Source organism: Fusarium phalaenopsidis (assembly GCF_050370095.1).
Source record: "Fusarium phalaenopsidis strain FUZ10S chromosome Unknown contig_32284, whole genome shotgun sequence".
Taxonomy (NCBI): domain Eukaryota; kingdom Fungi; phylum Ascomycota; class Sordariomycetes; order Hypocreales; family Nectriaceae; genus Fusarium; species Fusarium phalaenopsidis.
In genome coordinates this window covers 477737-494475 of record NW_028145414.1, presented here as the reverse complement: position 1 = coordinate 494475, position 16739 = coordinate 477737, and the positions used below count along the sequence as shown (strand labels likewise).

Below are 16739 nucleotides of genomic sequence, written 5' to 3'. Positions count from 1 at the left end.
CGTCTAACTGGCGATTAAGCTCTGTCATAGATAAAGTCTAGTGATAAAGTTGAACCGTTCCCTGTCATGCTCGCACAGGAAAGCCCTTGGGAGATGCGCCCTTGGATTACTGTCAATTGTACTTGGGCGCTAGGCATGTTCATTTTGGAATCATCCGTAGCCTCCAAAGTCCCGGAACCGTCGTCCAGGGTGGTATTTGGCAGTTCTAGATGGTAAGCGTGTAGGTGTGCTGAAGGTCTTCCTGTTTGAAAGTATAGCTGGTTATCGAGACCTATGGCAACCCAAAAGACTTTTCCCCTCATTTCGCCCTCGATAGAGCCGCAACCGGAGTCGCTCCCGTTCCTATGAAGGCCAATACTGTGCGCCATACGTAAAGCACTCCCAACCAGCATGAATGCAGGCTGAGGGTTGGGTGTTCCGATGAAAAACTAGGCAGTCAACAATAATGCTTGTACAGATAACAGACATGAGCTGCGCATTAAAACGTCAAGCATTGACCCTAACGCATTAGATGCGAAGTTCCAGACCAGGTCTTCCTCCGCTGGTCGGCCGGTTTCGAGCCGGCGACGTTGAGCAATCGCAAGCACAGCATTAAATGCAACGCGCCAAGGTGGGCTATCATTCGCGCTATCAGAGTACTGCCTCCCAAGAAGAGCCATAAATCTAGGGGGGTGTAGGCATGGTATAGCTTTGTGATCTTGAGCAAAGAATTCGCTGACCAAAGAAAAAGCCTCAGTCCAGGAGGGCAAAAGTTGCTGTGTGCGTCTTTCCAGAACTCGTCGAACTGAAGGGTGCGTCCATCTGGACCACGAAACCCTGAGAAAATGGGATCGCTTTTGCCGCGGCTGGCCTTGATCGGGCTCGCTGAGGGTTGTGGCAGGAAATCCAGGTGGTACCCAAGCAGATGGCCCTAGGATGAGAGGTGCCTATGTTAGGGACTCTATCATTGATTTATATCATGTTCTTAGCTAACTCGTACGTACCGAGGAAGCGCATGTCCTTACTGTCACCCACGATAGTACCCGGATAATGCTAAGCCCCACACACGTCTGGCTAGCTTGAAGTTGAACATCAACAAAGAAGGCCACTGTGTTAGCATTTGGTCATGATGCTATGATGTGTTGACAGTTTGTTCTTTATTATAGTTGAAGCCCGGCCCTTGATGGGTTAACTGAGCCAGAAGATCGTATGTTCCCAATGCGTCTCGGCGACGCGCATGTTCTCCTCCACGCAAAGAACGAGGGGAATAGGCTCGCCAAGAAACCACGGGGGCATGGCAGCGCTCATGACACGATCCAGTGACCACCGATTGTCGAGCTTCCATCTGACATCGATGTTTCCGTTCAAAAAGGCCTGTGTGCGGGAATGATGGAGTTCAATAGACAGGTTGAGGTCATCCATGACGGCGTACCGTGCTGGGACCGTCATGATGGACTTGTAGATGGCAGTTCCGCCGTCACAATAGCTCTTTCTTGCCTCTTCAGCAATGGAAACATCTGGAAGGAGATGAAGCCCTGCGCACAGCTTTGCGTAGCAAGCAGTAGCGCAGGCACTGCAAACTTGGTATCTAAGCTAGGGGAACACCTTGGCCAGCTGCCGATAGGTGTCTTCTTGTGCAAATGCCGGATACCAGATACAATAGGAATGTATCTCAGTCTCCGATTCAGGCCTCCCATCTGGCTCAGGCCACTAGTTGCCCATGATGAGACACGCATTCCGGGCGCGAGTGAACTCGGGCCATCCCTCACATGCTTTGGCAACGGCCTCGACGAAAACCGGTGAAGCGATTTAGTGGGCAAAAAGTCAGTGGGAGGGGCTTCCGGCCAAAGAAGCATCGCATATCAGTTACCGTTGGAGTTCTCGAAGAACTGGTTCGCGTGCTTTAGTTACGAGCGGTTTATCCAAGGGCAAGCGGTGACAGCCTCAAGAACAAGAAGAGCAGGACAGCACGGGTTACAAGCAACCGAATTTATTCTTGGGTGCTATCTTAGTATCTGGTACCTCATTGTACCCCCACTCTGTTAGCATTGGGATATGATGCTATGATGGCTCAAGTCCGGCCCTTAATAGGATGACTGAGCCAGAAGATCGACCCTAATTATACCCGCGGCGAGGGTGGCATGTAGTGCACCAACGTCTATTGGGGCACCTGTCCTGGGTCATCACCTCAGACACAACGACCTGACCTGTTGTGTGACCGGTGCCGCCCGGAAAGGCACATGGTTCAAAGCCGATTTCTATGGTTTGCTTGACTCTCCCACACCGGTACTTTCGGACCTCGAGTTTAATATCACACATAGTGTTGTTGCTTGTTTAAATAGGTCTCCAAGTGTCTTGTCGTAATTAACTATGAATGCTACAGAAACTCGGGGCTCACGTAGCGATATATATTTAATTTCTTTAAATGATGGCCGTGAAGTCTGTGGATAGTCTGTCGGTCGTTCACGCCCTTTTGTCAATGAGACCGCCGAAAGGCTCGGCCATTATTCACCGCAGCTAGCTAACTGTAACCTGAATGACCAACTCGGCTGCCTATATCGAGCGTGACCAACAGCGTGCTTGGACTCGCATCAGAGTCATAGAAAGCTCTAAAGAGAGCCGTGTCTAATTGCCGAGACGCGTTGGTCGGTATCGGATTCACTCTTTTCGAACTCAAGATTGCAGCGGATGGCGCGGATAACACACGCACGAGTGACTGGGGTCTCAAGGTCCTTGGGGAGCATTGTATTCCTCGAGAACAACTTTGCCAGCATCTTGTAGTTGCGTGCGGTGATCGTTACTCCAGACTGGGATCGAGGCTTGGAGACGGGAATCGATGGCACGACAAAGACAAGATAGAGATGCAATGCGATTCCAAGTTTAATAGGAAGTGAGTGGCCCTTTGGTTGCCAATACAAGGGAGCATGAAGCCGAAAGAGAGAAATAAGGTGGTTGCGGCCGCCGCGGGTGATGCTGCGGTTTTGACGTTATGTAGTGCCACCAACAATGGAGCTACGTGGGCCCAGGGGCGAGTACTGGCCATTTAAGAGGCCGAAAACAAGAGCGGAAAGACATCAGGAAAGAAAATAGTGCTCAGGCCAATTGTACGGGGTAGAAGCACGATCATCGACTGATAGAGGCGGCCGTGAGGAGATGTCAATTATGCGCTCGAGGGATGATTGATAACGATGAAGCAGAAGCGCGGGTGGCGCCATCGTATTTGAAGTTCTGGCAATGATGTTGAGATTCTTTGTTGATGAAATCACCCAGGCCTGGTCTCTTCATGGGTATCCCTGTCACGAGCCTGCAAAATCATGAAGAGACGGGACTAAAACCATCAAACGGAAATATCGGTGTCAATCTGCTTCTAGCGAAAAAGAATAAAGAAATTGGTCCTTCCGGTAACCGATCACTTTAAGACTAGAAAGAGCCCTCCCGTTCTCCTTGCAGGAACCTCACATCTGGTGAACATTGCTGCTCTTTGTCCATCTCCTGAAAGTCTTGCCATAGAAGTAGAAGACAGCTCCCAAGCCACACCATAGAACCGTGAGTGCCATGTTAGTCATGAATGCGGGCATGAACCTGCACAACCTGTTAGCTTTGATCATTGTTCAGCGAGTACAAGTGTTGCCTTACCCCGCCTCGATTGTCCATGGAGTGATGAATCTACCCATTCCATAGCCCCAGAGACTCTTGTTTACAGTTATAGCAACAAAGAGTGACCCTGTGACTGGCTTATAGCAGTCCACTGCGTAGGTACTGGCAATACTGGGCAGGGCCGCAACTTGTATGCCCGCCGACGAATAGCCCAGTACAACAATGACTGGCCACGGCCACTGCTTTTCATATCCAATGGATGTGATGATATTGCCAAAGATCATAATAATCACGTAGGGAATCATGGCCGGCAAGCGCATCTCGGGTTCACGAATACCGCCGTTCCTGGTGGTTGCTTTTGCGGATACCCAGTCGCTGAATGGTCCCGCGGTGACCAGGCCAATCAAAGCGCCGACAAGAATAGCAAAATTGAGAAATCCTGTCTCTTGTTAGTCGTTGCCCCAATGCCTAGAACTTGGCGAGTTTTGAAGCATACCTATGGACTGGGAGCTCATGTTGTATGGAGGAGCGGCAAAGACTTGGGACTGGGTGAGGTTGAGGATCAGGAAGTTGCTGCAACTCCAGCTGACAACAAAAGAAGCAAAAAGGACAATGGGGTACACGAAAAGTCTCCACGGAGTCCAGAGGTCGAGCAGAATGCTTCGCAGGGGTGACGAGTTGGGCTGGAACAACAACCATTGCTGCTTCGACGGCCTTCCCTTACCCAGACTGGGATCTAACACAGATTCCACATGAGACTGGTCGGGTACAGTCGTGGACTTTTCAACATCGCCTTCAGGAGCCGAGTGCTTGCCGTCTTGAGTAGGAACTGCCACTGGTACATCGGTGTCCAGCTCAGCCTCGATCGAATCGATGCGATCCCACTTGGTTTCAGGGAACCCAAAGATGCCAAGGATGATTGAGAGTCCAGTGACGGCAACATTTAGCCACCAGAAGTTTTGCCAGCCTGTACGGTCCGCCATGGGGCCGGCAATGATCGGTGCCACCATGAGCGACCCCATATAAACAACCCAGTACAGCGCGTTCCATGTTCCTCGATCGTGAAGGAAAAAGATGTCGGCGATAACAGCAGGTTGGAGGATCTCGGAAGGACCTGCTCCGATTCCGTTGAGCCTGTGGGAAGCTGCTGTCAGCATTCATCTGGAAATATGTCCTTGGGGGTACCCTTACACGCAAGCTACCATAAACGTCCCGTATGTTGAAGCCTTTGCTCGGATTATGTGACAAGCCATGCAAATAAGTTGGGATGCAAGATATACGGGTCGACGACCGAAAGAAGTAGAAATAGGAGCCCTATTCCTTCATTAGTAACTTATCGTCGTAATGGGCATCGTCATAGAACCGACCAGAAGAAGTTGCTGAATCCAAGGATCAAGATGGTGACACCTGTGAATTGGATGACATCTTCGAGATTGCTGTTATAATCTCTGATCAGGTCAGGAAACATCGGAGCCAAAGCCAGTGGAGCAAATCCCTGCGTGAAAGTCATGGTCGATACAGAAACAATTGCAGAGAACTTCCACAGAGGCTTCCAGTTGAGAGGGTCATGGGGATCCTGAGACGGCTGTGGAACGAGAACTTGATTGGTCTGCTCCGTCTTGACAAATCGGTGTTTGCCAATGTCTGTCATGATCTCGGTTCCCGGAAGAACCTCAATCTGTAGTTCATCTTGAACGTTTTCACGTTCCTGCTGCCGTTAGGGTAGAGATTAGTCTTTGGGACTTCTCGCAAAGAACAACCATTCACTAACCGCTTGACTCTGCATCTTGATTAAATCGAGCAAGGAAATTTCAGCTTAGTCGCAAGTAAAATTGTCAACTTCTGTTGCTACGACTACTGGCATGAAACGCAAATGCCATTGATTTATCTACAGGCTCATCCTATCGTCTGCTTGCCGTATCTTCATGTCGTGAGGGCACCCCGAGGCTAACATGATGCCTCGGATGACTAGAATCAGTCAAGGTGCTTCTTACTATGTCGATAGTGGGGAAACTTCAAGCTATTTGAGTTTCGGTACAGCCTGTCGGCAAGTAGGTCGGCGGTCTGGGGCACATGTCTGTAAAGAAGCTGTCATCAGGGGAAATGCCTGACCAGGATTGCTGTGTCTGGGGTTGCGGGGTAATAGAGTTTCTCAGCGTCGGCAGATTATGTCTTTATGGTCTAGACCTGATGATTACGGGCTAGTGTGCCCGAAAATTATTGGTCTGGCTCGGGCTGGCCTCGAATTTGAGTCGTCGTCAGTCAACCGAGCTGCTTATATCTGATTAGCAATCTTCGGCTGAATGATGGGGATGGGCAGCAAAGGGGATTCAGTTCATGGATTCGGTCAAGTGGGCACTGCTGCCGAGTGACCCTGGACAAATGCCGAGATAAGCGATGGTTTTGACGAGCCATGATTTTTTTGAAGTCTTTGTGTTGTCTACAAGGTCAGAGAGACCAGCCACAACAGCCACCAAAGAACGTCGGCTTCCAAACGACGGCGCAAATGCCTGCATCATCCACGGTGTGATATTGCGAGGAGCACGGAGGTCATTTTGCGACTCATGATCTCCTTGCTCCCTGAGATTATTTCCAGTCTTACTCTGCGTCTCTGGCCGCCTCACAACGCTGGGATGCTTCTCAGGCAGCAGCTGGGCATCCCAGGAGCGATGTTTCTCCACGCGGGGCCTCCAATACAGGCTCAGCCAATGGCATTAATGCTGCAGCAGCTGGTCAATACCCAATCTGCCACCTTAGCTCGGCCAAAACACTGTGCATCTAGTTCCGGGTCCATTTGAACGCCCCTCGGTTTGTTCTCACACTTGTAGCTAGAATACCTAGCGCAACCGTGAATCAATGCTACTGTCATCAACGTTTGAGGCGAAGAGCTGTGGGCGTTAATTGCTGTTTGATGCGAAATGGATGCGAAATGTGACAAGATGAGCTTGGCTATTCACACGTCAGTGTAGTCGTCTAGATGAGACAAGTTGAACTGGTTCAAATCAGGGAGAGTCGATGAGTTTCAAAGATCTTGAGAGTAAAAGCCTTGCCCGACTCTTTAGTGTCTAGCTACGTTGATATTTTCCGTTGTAGAGCCCAAACCTCAAGCCCAAGGGCTAATTAGACTGGTTGATCCACGCCAGATGTTCACTTTTGATCGCCACATTGCTAGATCATGTAAATCCAAAGCCTTCAATTGGTAACGATCATATTTCCTACATAAGTTTCTCTTTTCATTCGGAGTAGCATGTTTCGTAGATGAGATGTCCCATTGTACAAACTCCCTATCAATGTTACTAAGTCAGACAAGCCAAATATGACCTAAATTGGAAACTTCATTCCATTCAAGAACGTAGAGAGAGGTTGCCAAAACTAGTTTGAGGCATTAACTGCATGTTAAAAAATTTAACGGCCATCGTGTGTGTGTGTGTGTTAAATTTATCGTCCTGCAAGGTAGTCTTGCCGACCACCCCTTTTTAGGCATCAAAGGACGCGCTAGGCCACCAGACGCGACGCGTCGTAGCCACGGGGGGCTCAGCGCGCTCCTGGCTTCTCTCGCCCGCTTTCTCCATCCTGCACCCATTCCTGCTAACTTTTCAGCAGCATACTTAACGGCCATCGTACGTGGGCGAGCTTGTGAGTGTAGGGTAGTATAGGTGAGGAGGCATCGGGAGAGACAGAAGACAGAGGGCATTTGAGGGCAAGCCCAGCGACTAAATCTGAATAGAGAGTCTACTACTGGTGACAGCTTGTAGTTTCTGCTAATTTTCTTCCACAGTGGTCGACCGTAACAGTGTTGATAGTGTGTTCTTTGTTAGCATTCAAGCCCGGCCCTCGATGGAATAAGTGAGCCAGAAGACCGTACTACAGGTTGGAAAGTAGAATAAATCCATTAAATCTATTTGAGTTATTGACTCTTAATAGAACATTTCCAAGGGACTTTTCCTAAAAAGTGTTCTGATGTTGAGACATAGTTAAGGATCAGTCCTTTACTAATTCTTGGAGAAATGTTTTTACCCGTTAGATACCGCTGAACATAGCCAATTGAATACAAGTATCTCCCTAGAAGATAATCCATTTGAGTCTCCCAAGTTGATAGCCGCGTCGCGCTAGCAGAGCGCAAGAAATCCGCCTCGAGCGGTTCATCTCTCTCAGCATAGTATTCATCAAAGGCGGCCTGAAGAGATGCTGCATCTGGCTTGGCCTCTACGCATATCAGCGCCTGTAATTTGTTACACAACGAAACCACATCCTGGATTCCATTGTTAAAGCCCAGGCCAGAGTTCGGGGTAAACTTGTGCCATGCGTCCCCGACAAGCACGATGCGGCCGTTCCAACTGACGTTCTTTGCAATCCCCTCTTCCAGATCAGTCATGCCGACGATGACAGAAGGATCTTCGAGCGCATCTTTCACCGCCAGCTTTTCATTGATGGGCCAATGTGCAAAGCTCTCCCCAAAGGAGTGGAGAGTCTTTTCGTCGTAGAAGGGCCTATCGTTGGATGGCTGGCCAAGTTTCTCGTACAAGAATATCCAGCCTTTGTCGCGGCCCGTCAGATACATGATGCTGCGGTCCTGGCCCTGTGTTTCGTAACTATCTCCTGGCTCCGAGGGGCGACTGAAAGATGCCCAAAGGCACTTGTAGGTTGATGTGAAAGGGGACTCGGGATCCCAGGTGGAAGTGAGAGACGGGTCGGCTTGGAGTGCACAGCGGCGCATTATCGACCGAGTTTTGGAATGGGCACCGTCTGCGCCAATGACAATAGACCCCGAGTAGACACTCCCATCTGTGCAAGTGACATCCGTTCCCGTTGAGGTTACGACAATCTCGACAAGCTTTTTACCCGGGAGATAACGAGTTTTCGCAGCATCGGGCAGGTTATCATAGAGAGCTTTGATCAGGTGGGCACGGTGAAATGCTACAAGAGAGCTACCGTGGCTATTACAAACGTTAGTAAGTGGAGGCTGTGGCAAGATCCTTGGGGGCTATATCTTGGACGGGGAAACGAAACTGGCTTCAGCATCCGAATTTCTTTCTTGGTTCCTCTTCACACTCGGAGTTTTTCTGTGATATAAAGCTGGCCAGTAATAGAAGGAAGATAGAAGTTACGTACTTTTCCTGCAAAAGACTCAAAGCATAGGAGCGCTTGAATTTGTGCTTCCGCTGGTCAAATCCTTGGGAATGATGCAGGAGGGGAGCGCCAATTTCTTCAAGATGTTTCCATAGACCGAGTTGGTGGAAGACTCTCAAGTTGTGCGGACTGACAATAAGACTAGCGCCAACATCCTCATAGATGTTATTTCGCTGCTCAAGAACGATGAAGTCGACGCCGGCGTGGTGAAGGGCGTGCGCCGCAACTATGCCAACGGGTCCGCCACCGACGATGATCACTCTGAAAGAGTTTGTCGGCATAGTGTGACGGTTTAGATTTGGAAGAAACGAAAGATGATCTAAAAAATCCTTCTTAGTTTGGCCGGTTGGACTGTAGTGGCATTCCATGTTGCCCACGAGGATGCTTGCTTGTATTTAAGCATGGAACATCGTGCCTCGTAAGGCCTGAAAAGCGGTATCACGCCATCTGCCTAGTAAAAGACGAATCTCGGGGAAGCTAGCCAAGCCGACATATCAAGTTTGCCGTGCCCGCAATTACTGGATGGACTCTAGCCACGAGCATTGTGTAATCTGACTGCACCCGCCTCGCAAAGTGCCAGCTGAGTGATGCATCATGGCCGTGGCTTGTCACTGGAATTTGGGGCATGAAAGACAGACCTAGTTTCGTTGACAGGAAGGCTTTGCAGGATTCTGGCCAGCCCAGCGATAATTCTAGAATCGGAGAAAGTTTCTGTATCTGTACGCTGTAACAGGCGGAACTATGGTGACTTGGTGTTTACCAACCTACTCCTGAGGGTTCGACAACAGGCGCAACTCGATGGAAAAATACTAAACCTCCAGCGCAATGCCATACACTCCCCAGGTTATTCATAGTTCTCCAATCTACATCTAAGTAAATAGAAACGTCTATAACACCGATCTAATACCAATTGCCTCCTTATTTGCCGCGATGGCATCTTCCAACGCCTGGTCGACCTGCTCAGGGCGGATTAGAACAAACAAAGACGACTGGGGAGGGTTTGACCTTACATCGTGGTATAACATCCAGTTATGCTCCGGCTTTGAGACATTCTCAATACGACCAACGATCTCTTTCTCCGCCGACGCTGCCTCGCGGGAGGTCTTCTCGTGGGAAGCGGCGATGTCATCCATGGTCTGGTAAAGAGCACCATAGTAGGGTGATCTCACGCTGTCAAAGAGCTTGAGAGCATCTTGCAAACTTCGAGTTGCGGATGCAGCCCAGTGGAGTGCTCCTGCAAATGTATGAGCGTCTTCGAGAGCAAAAGCAGCGCCAGCACCAAAGGCACCGGATAAAGGATGCGATGCGTCTCCGATGAGAGCGATCGAGCCGTGCTTGATGACCGAATGCAATCGTGTCCCACCAAAATAGTCAAACCGCTTGACATGGGTGACGAGGGAAAGCAGTTGCTGGACCGGCTCGCAGTATTCTTGCAACCTTTCAACAAATTTGGTCACGCTGACTTCTCTTCCCCAGGTTGACCGGTCCCCGTCATCGGCCTCCCTGATTCTACATGTGATTTCCCAGTCATGGTTATCCAGAGGAGTTGTATAAACCCACTTCCCCTCAGCACCATACCAGAACACAGTCGCTTTAGAAAAGCCGTTTATCTGCTCGACGTCTGACGCTTTGACTACCGCTCTATAGGCAGTCATGCCTGTGTAGCTGACGGAATGGTCTGGAAAGGCGAAGCTTCTAACGGCCTAATAGTCAAGAGGAAGTCAGTAGTGTGGCTGTAGATGATGCTATATGATTCACTTACAGATCGGATACCGTCAGCACCGATTAGGAGGTCGACTTCGCTGGTTAAACCGTCGCTGAATACGAGGCGGAGCTTACCACAAGGTAAACGCTCGACGTTTACCAACTTCGCTCCAGTTCGAATACGATTTTGGTTTGCTTCCCTGAGCAATGCCTTCTGCAATTTGCCTCTATGCACCCTGCAGGGAGCTTGGTGAGGAGCAACGTGTGCTGGTGGATGCGTCTGTTTCACAATCACGCCGGATCGTCCGTCCCTGAAAGAGACATTCATTAACATAGGTCATCTTTGAGGGAAGTGCTTGTCTCACCTATACTGATTGTCGTGACCATCCGAGGGCCTGAAAAAGTCGCTAGCCCGAAGATGCTTGGAAGCTCCGAGCTTCTCCAATAACCTCCAAGTGCTGCGCTGCAACGTAATACCGGTCCCGATTTCGCTGATGGCTGGTTTCTGTTCGTAAAGATGCCAATCCACGAAGGGTAGTCTAGCCAGCTCAATGGCAGCCGCAAGGCCTGCGGGGCCCCCTCCGATAATGGCAACCCTGATGCCCTCTACCGGGCACTTTGAAGTCGACATGTTGGTGATCTGCTTGATCAGTAGTGCAAGGGCGATGAGTTGGACAGATGGAGGTGGTTGTGTAGTTACATTCGTGACATGGAGCAACCCTCTGTCGTGAAAGGGGCATCGGAGCTATTATGATGCTTTTCCGCACAACTGAGAAGTTGCGAAGGCCTAATTTTGTTGATGGTCTAAGCCCATTTCTGCCATGCTCGGGTTTACGAACCATTTAGAGCTGAGGGATCCACCTCGGCTGAGATAGACAAGTCCAGGGATGTATTGCATCATTCACTAGTCACAAAATTGAGCCTCTAGCCTTCTGCCCCAGCTTCTTGGCTGAAAATCGAGAAGGTCGGGGCTATGACATGAACGCCCCGAGCTCTTTAATCCCTGCATTTAAACTCTTGGTCGAGCAATCACGCAAGAGAAACCAGGAAGACCGGGGCCGTGACATAAACGCTCCGAGCTCATTTATCTGGGCATTTAGAGTCTTGGTCCCGCGATCACGCAAGCGCGACATGGTCTAGCGCAAACAACGCCAACTTAGAGCATCTGAAACGCAAGGATTTGGTGTCAAGTCGATTTGACCTCCAAGAGGAATGGCCTGACAGGCACAATTGCTCAAATACAGTCTCTTCCCACTGTTCGCAATGAGTCAGTCCCAACTTGAGAACAGAGTTGATTGCTTTCACGCCAACAACTGTTAATTTCTACTTCCGTTATTGCTTAACGACATTTGACATGTCTCTACCTCTGAAAGAACACCGAGTTTCGACCAGTCCTCAAGGTGATAGTGATGGTTTCGATACTTCGGAGTCGACTGGCAAGGACATTCTTGAGTTCGATATCGAGGATGAGGTCCTGGGGCTGAAGACTCACCTAGTGAACAATGTGAGCCTTCTCCCCTTGTTCCCGGGCTTAGCACTTACACCAAACAGGCAAACGACGAGCTCGGTTGGACTCCTTTCCACTGGAAGCTTTTCTTTCTCAACGGATTTGGCTATGCCGTGGACTCGCTGTTGACCATGGTACAAGGTGTTACCGGAGTACAGGCATTTCGGGAGCTCGCCACTGCGTCTTCTTACGTCAATGCAGGAGTCGTCGCGCAGAATGTCGGTCTCCTCGTGGGAGCACTGTTCTGGGGCTTTGGCGCCGACATTCTCGGAAGACGGCTGGCGTTTAACCTGACGCTCTGGATCACTTCTGTGGCCATGGTCGTGGCGGGCGCAGCGCCCAATTTTCCGTTTTTGGGCGCCTTTCTCGCATTGTCTACCTTCGGGTCCGGTGGAAACTTGATCCTTGATCCGACAGTCTTGCTTGAGTTTGTTCCAGGCGACAAGCAATGGGTTGTCACCGCCCTGGCCGGGTGGTGGGGTTTTGGGCAATCCATCACAGGATTTGTCGCCTGGGGCTTCATGAGTATGGCCATACCCTTGCTGCAGATTGGCACGAATGCTAACTCTCTTGGATAGCACAAAGTCGCTGGAACTGCTCCGACAGCGATGACTGTGGGTGGTCTAACAATGCTGGTTGGCGATACACCATGTTTACCTGTGGCGCACTTGTTTTTGTTCTCTCGATACTCCGTGTCACGGTAGTTCGCCTCGTGGAGACGCCCAAGTTCCTCCTCACTGCTGGGCGAGATGCGGACTTGGTGAAGTACTACCAAGATCAGGCTCGCAAGTACAATAGGCCCTGCTCACTCACATTGGAGAAACTTGAATCATGCGGGCAGGCTCGCTTGACGCAAAGGGAAGGAAAGACATTTATCCTCAGCGATATCAGGGGACATGTAGAGGGCCTCTTTGTCTCGCGCAAGATAACTTTGAGCACCATTTTGATCTGGTTGTCCTGGGCCATCACAGGACTGGCTTATCCGTTGTTCTACGTGTTCTTACCGTGAGTAAATCTCGCTCTCTTGCATAGGGGACAATGCTAACCGAGTAACAGGGCGTATCTCTCAACTCGAGTGCCCGGTAAGCCTGTCTCGCAGTTCGAGACGTACCGAAATTTGACACTGACAACGATTTCTGGAATTCCCGGGTCCCTTATTGCCGGTTACCTCGTTTCGACAAGACTGGGACGCAAGTACACCATGTTCATTGGCGCCCTTGCCAGTATGGCTCTCTTTTTTGGCATCACTGGGATTAAGACTGACGCCCAGAATGTGGGAATATCATGTGCTATTTGTAAGTCACTAATCTCTACTCGCGAAACATAAGGTGTTCATGCTAAGTTTGCATTCTAGCTTGCGGCATAAACATCTACTACAGCACTTTGTACGCCTATACCGCCGAGGTCTTCCCCTCGGCACATCGCGCGACAGGGAGCGGGATCGCAGTGGCCTTCAATCGGCTCATGGGCATCGTGTCGGCCTTTGTGGCTTCATCTGGGAACACTGCTACAGCTGTGCCGCTTTACGTGTGTGCAGCTTTATTCGGTGGCTTGGCTTTGATCGCAGCTTTGTTCCCCTTCGAGCCGAATGGGCGCCGCAGCTCTTAATCCGTGCCTTTTTAGCAAGACATGGAGTATTTAGCTAGATAAAATAGAGTAGAAGGATGGTAGATAACAGAGATAAGAGTTTTCTAAATAATATATATTGAAGGGTTTACAATTTTGCCAGCAGTAATTCTGTCATGTTTTAATTACCAGCTAGGGAATAGTTGAAAAAAGACAAACACTAACTGCTATTGTATAGACTGCTAATCTATGAGTCTACGTCCTCGCTCCTCTTGCTCCACCAATCCTTAACGCCCCCGAGGCTGAAATAGACGCACCCATACTCACTATTATCGCAATACCTACTGCCATAGGCCTTGTCCTCCGTTTTTTCCCAATCACAGCTCGTGATTCTCGCAAAGCCCTCCCTACAGTAGTCACCCAGTTCCAGGTCCTTCTCGGACTGACACCCCTCCGTATCGTTGCTGAAACCTGCCGAGAGGATCAGCTGAGCCCCGTCGCTCAGCGACGTGTTCCAGGACTTCCACGTCTTGTTCCCAGCCTCTATCACCGAGTTGTCGCAAAAGGCATCTATCGCGGCTTTCTCTTCGTCTCTGTAAAAGGACGGGAAGACGTTCCAAGCTCCATCGTGGTAGACGCAGTCTTCCAACTCTCCTTTGCCGGCCACCAGAGTTGGGCCGTAATCGTTGCCCATCCCGGCGTAGCAGCTGCTCCAGTTTATGGTAGTGGAAGGCGTGTCTGGCATTGTGGTGGACGGCGCAGTGGTTGTTGATGAAGGGGCAGTAGTGGTTATGCTGCCAAACACGGCGTCGATCCTGGACTGGGCAATATCGGCTGCTTCTTCGTAGTCCTCGTCGGTTCCGTCGGTGCCCCAGTATTCCCAATCAGCCATCACTCCTGTGGCTTCCGCGGTACTCTCGGTTGTTGCGCTGGTGATGGTTACGGTGGCATCAGAATCTTGAATGTCGCATCCGTAAATCGTGCCGCATGTGGCAGTGGTGCTGGTCATTGTCATCTCGGTCTTGGATTCACCGAGAGAGATGCCAAAAGAAGTGCTCGTGATACACATCTCGGCGCTTTCTGTCTTGCATTAGCCATCTGGCTTTGATGGAAAGGTAGGGATGAGATCTGGACCGATACTGTGAAAGGAAGTTAACAATTTCAACTATATGGCGGCAGGGCAAGAAGACTCTTACGTGTACTCTGGCAGTCTGGAATCTTTCCATTAATGTCAATGTTTATGTGAAATTGTGGATCGATAGAAAGCACAGGAGGCCCCCTGAATCTCATTAGATATTTGTTCTTGGACGTAGATGTGATGTAGTAGCTTACGGTGGGACAATTCAACCAGAGGGCCCAGTGATTCCCCGTCCTTGGACGATATCTATGCAGGCAAAGAAGAACCACATCTTGCATGGGATCTTTGACGGTCCTGGTTCTGAGACCGAAGTGGTTATGGGATAGATCACAACGTTGTCTTCGGTTATCGTAGATGCAGGTGGCTTCGTGACCGAAGGTGATTGCTCCGTTGCGTCAGTTGGTTTTTGTGTGGGTGTTGGGTCGTTGGTATTGGTAGGCACGCCTTCGCTCGGGATAGCTGTGGTGGAGCCAATTTGGCCATTGCTGCTTGTCACTTCAGACGGCGTTGTGGCAGTCTCAGCATCAGTTGAGGGGATTGAAGTCGTTTGTTCAATATCTGAAGTGCCCGATTGTTCGGCATCTGAGGAGGTGGTCTCCTCAACAGGTGCTGTGGAAGCTTCGGTGTCGGTGGGCTGAGTTGATGACACACCACCAGAGTACTCGGTCTCCGTGGTCGCAGTCTCGGAAGCCGCTGTACCCGTGGAAGAGCCCTGTCGCCATGGCTAGCCTCGCTGCAAACCTCAGTCTTTCAGGCCGTGAAGCCATCCCGAGCTAGCCTGTGTTCTGGTGGGCTAACCGCTGACGGTTGTCTCTGTCTCAGGTAGTTTGGTTTCAGAAAGACTCTGGGTTCCAGTTTCGGTTTCGGTCAAGATGCCAGAAGTAACATCCGCGGATGATCCAGTTTCGGTACCAGTGGAGATACCCGTATCTGTGCCAGATGAGGGCACGGCTTCGGTTGGCACGATGGTAGTTTCCTGTCCGTCTGGTCCTTCTTGATATGCGAGTCATTCGTGCAGAAGTCTAGTGCGGGCCAGTGCCGAGCTTACGCGCATTGGCCTTGTTCCGTAGCCATTCTGGCCACCATCATCGTTCAAGGAATCTAATCTCTTGAGCTTCTCGCTCACTATGATCTAATAGAAAATACTAACCGCAAATAAGTAATCAATAGTTGTAAGAATTGTCTTCAAAAGGGGGCTATAAAGGGCTGCTTTCTTGACGTTATTCCTTCAGTAGATCAGATAAACTTGCGCTAACCCCATCCCCAAAGAGCACCTGCTCGAAGGATATAATGCAATCAGACATTAGAGCGGACAGAGACTGCGGTGACGAAATATGATATACCTCTCCTGAAACCCAACGCCCATCTAACATTTATCCTTCCTCACTATAACATTCCACTTGGTTTTATGAAACACTTGGCCCGCTACGGCGCTCACGTAACCCCCCTTGACCGAGTGCCACCGCATGCAATTATCGACAATATACTCAGCTCCGTCCGCAATGCTCCCAAATCCAGCAAGAGTTTTTGCGCTAGTGTTCTAATTACGTCGATTAGCCATTAGGTTCAACCCTTATCGACAGAATTTTCAGTGTGGCTTACATCGTTGCACCACCAGATCGCGGCGTTGTAAGAGCAGCTTACCAGGCCACAGTTCCCGGGACCGGGGCCATTCCTGGGCCTACCCTGCACGTACCTGAGATACTCTATTCCCCTCCGAATAGGGTTAGGGTGGCATTCTGGCCATCGACCACGGCACGTATATTTAGACCCTCTAAAGTCAGTCCGGCTAAACAAATGGGAGTCGCTATCTCGCTTCGAAGCGCCGCCGGTAGTATCGGTAGAGTTTGACATACTCCTCATCCCACTTGGGGTTCAACTGAAGAAGCTCTTCGTGAATTTCCTCTATCGTACCATTAAGCACGGCTATAGGACCTCCCGGAGTGACCTCAATCTCCCACTCAGGCATAACCACTCCATACCCTTCGATGGGAGCATCAAGCCCGAGTGCCTAGTACACAGATGTGACGTTAGCACTGCCTCGGTCATACGGCTGTTTCGTATACTCACGCCAGGCAAAAGGCCAGCCACGAGAAAGGCGACGTGTTGAAGCTTCAT

General features: G+C 50.2%; 7 protein-coding genes across 7 annotated transcripts; 1 reads left to right on the top strand and 6 right to left on the bottom strand.

Annotated features, from left to right (window-relative positions):
- Positions 1-1167: 1167 nt before the first annotated feature.
- LRP88_02112 (uncharacterized protein) lies at positions 1168-1428 on the bottom strand (the record flags this gene model as incomplete). The annotated part of the gene is made up of 1 exon (XM_083238783.1): positions 1168-1428. One exon carries the CDS (start codon positions 1426-1428, stop codon positions 1168-1170), a length of 261 nt encoding a protein of 86 aa, XP_083105378.1.
- Positions 1429-3434: 2006 nt separating this feature from the next.
- LRP88_02111 (major facilitator superfamily domain-containing protein) lies at positions 3435-5362 on the bottom strand (the record flags this gene model as incomplete). Its single annotated transcript, XM_083238782.1, has 6 exons — positions 3435-3561; positions 3616-4015; positions 4073-4710; positions 4768-4890; positions 4944-5284; positions 5348-5362. The coding sequence occupies 6 exons, from the start codon at positions 5360-5362 to the stop codon at positions 3435-3437; spliced, it is 1644 nt and encodes a 547-aa protein (XP_083105377.1).
- Positions 5363-7742: 2380 nt separating this feature from the next.
- LRP88_02110 (FAD-dependent oxidoreductase) lies at positions 7743-8987 on the bottom strand (the record flags this gene model as incomplete). The annotated part of the gene is made up of 3 exons (XM_083238781.1): positions 7743-7753; positions 7813-8513; positions 8689-8987. 3 exons carry the CDS (start codon positions 8985-8987, stop codon positions 7743-7745), a joined length of 1011 nt encoding a protein of 336 aa, XP_083105376.1.
- Positions 8988-9593: 606 nt separating this feature from the next.
- LRP88_02109 (uncharacterized protein) lies at positions 9594-11041 on the bottom strand (the record flags this gene model as incomplete). Its single annotated transcript, XM_083238780.1, has 4 exons — positions 9594-10209; positions 10267-10409; positions 10469-10523; positions 10776-11041. The coding sequence occupies 4 exons, from the start codon at positions 11039-11041 to the stop codon at positions 9594-9596; spliced, it is 1080 nt and encodes a 359-aa protein (XP_083105375.1).
- Positions 11042-11764: 723 nt separating this feature from the next.
- On the top strand, positions 11765-13525 carry LRP88_02108 (uncharacterized protein; the record flags this gene model as incomplete). The annotated part of the gene is made up of 5 exons (XM_083238779.1): positions 11765-11914; positions 11962-12442; positions 12496-12922; positions 12974-13212; positions 13272-13525. 5 exons carry the CDS (start codon positions 11765-11767, stop codon positions 13523-13525), a joined length of 1551 nt encoding a protein of 516 aa, XP_083105374.1.
- Positions 13526-13730: 205 nt separating this feature from the next.
- Positions 13731-14552, bottom strand: LRP88_02107 (uncharacterized protein; the record flags this gene model as incomplete). The annotated part of the gene is made up of 1 exon (XM_083238778.1): positions 13731-14552. The coding sequence occupies one exon, from the start codon at positions 14550-14552 to the stop codon at positions 13731-13733; it is 822 nt and encodes a 273-aa protein (XP_083105373.1).
- A 1876-nt stretch (positions 14553-16428) lies between these two features.
- Positions 16429-16739, bottom strand: LRP88_02106 (uncharacterized protein; the record flags this gene model as incomplete). The annotated part of the gene is made up of 2 exons (XM_083238777.1): positions 16429-16632; positions 16692-16739. 2 exons carry the CDS (start codon positions 16737-16739, stop codon positions 16429-16431), a joined length of 252 nt encoding a protein of 83 aa, XP_083105372.1.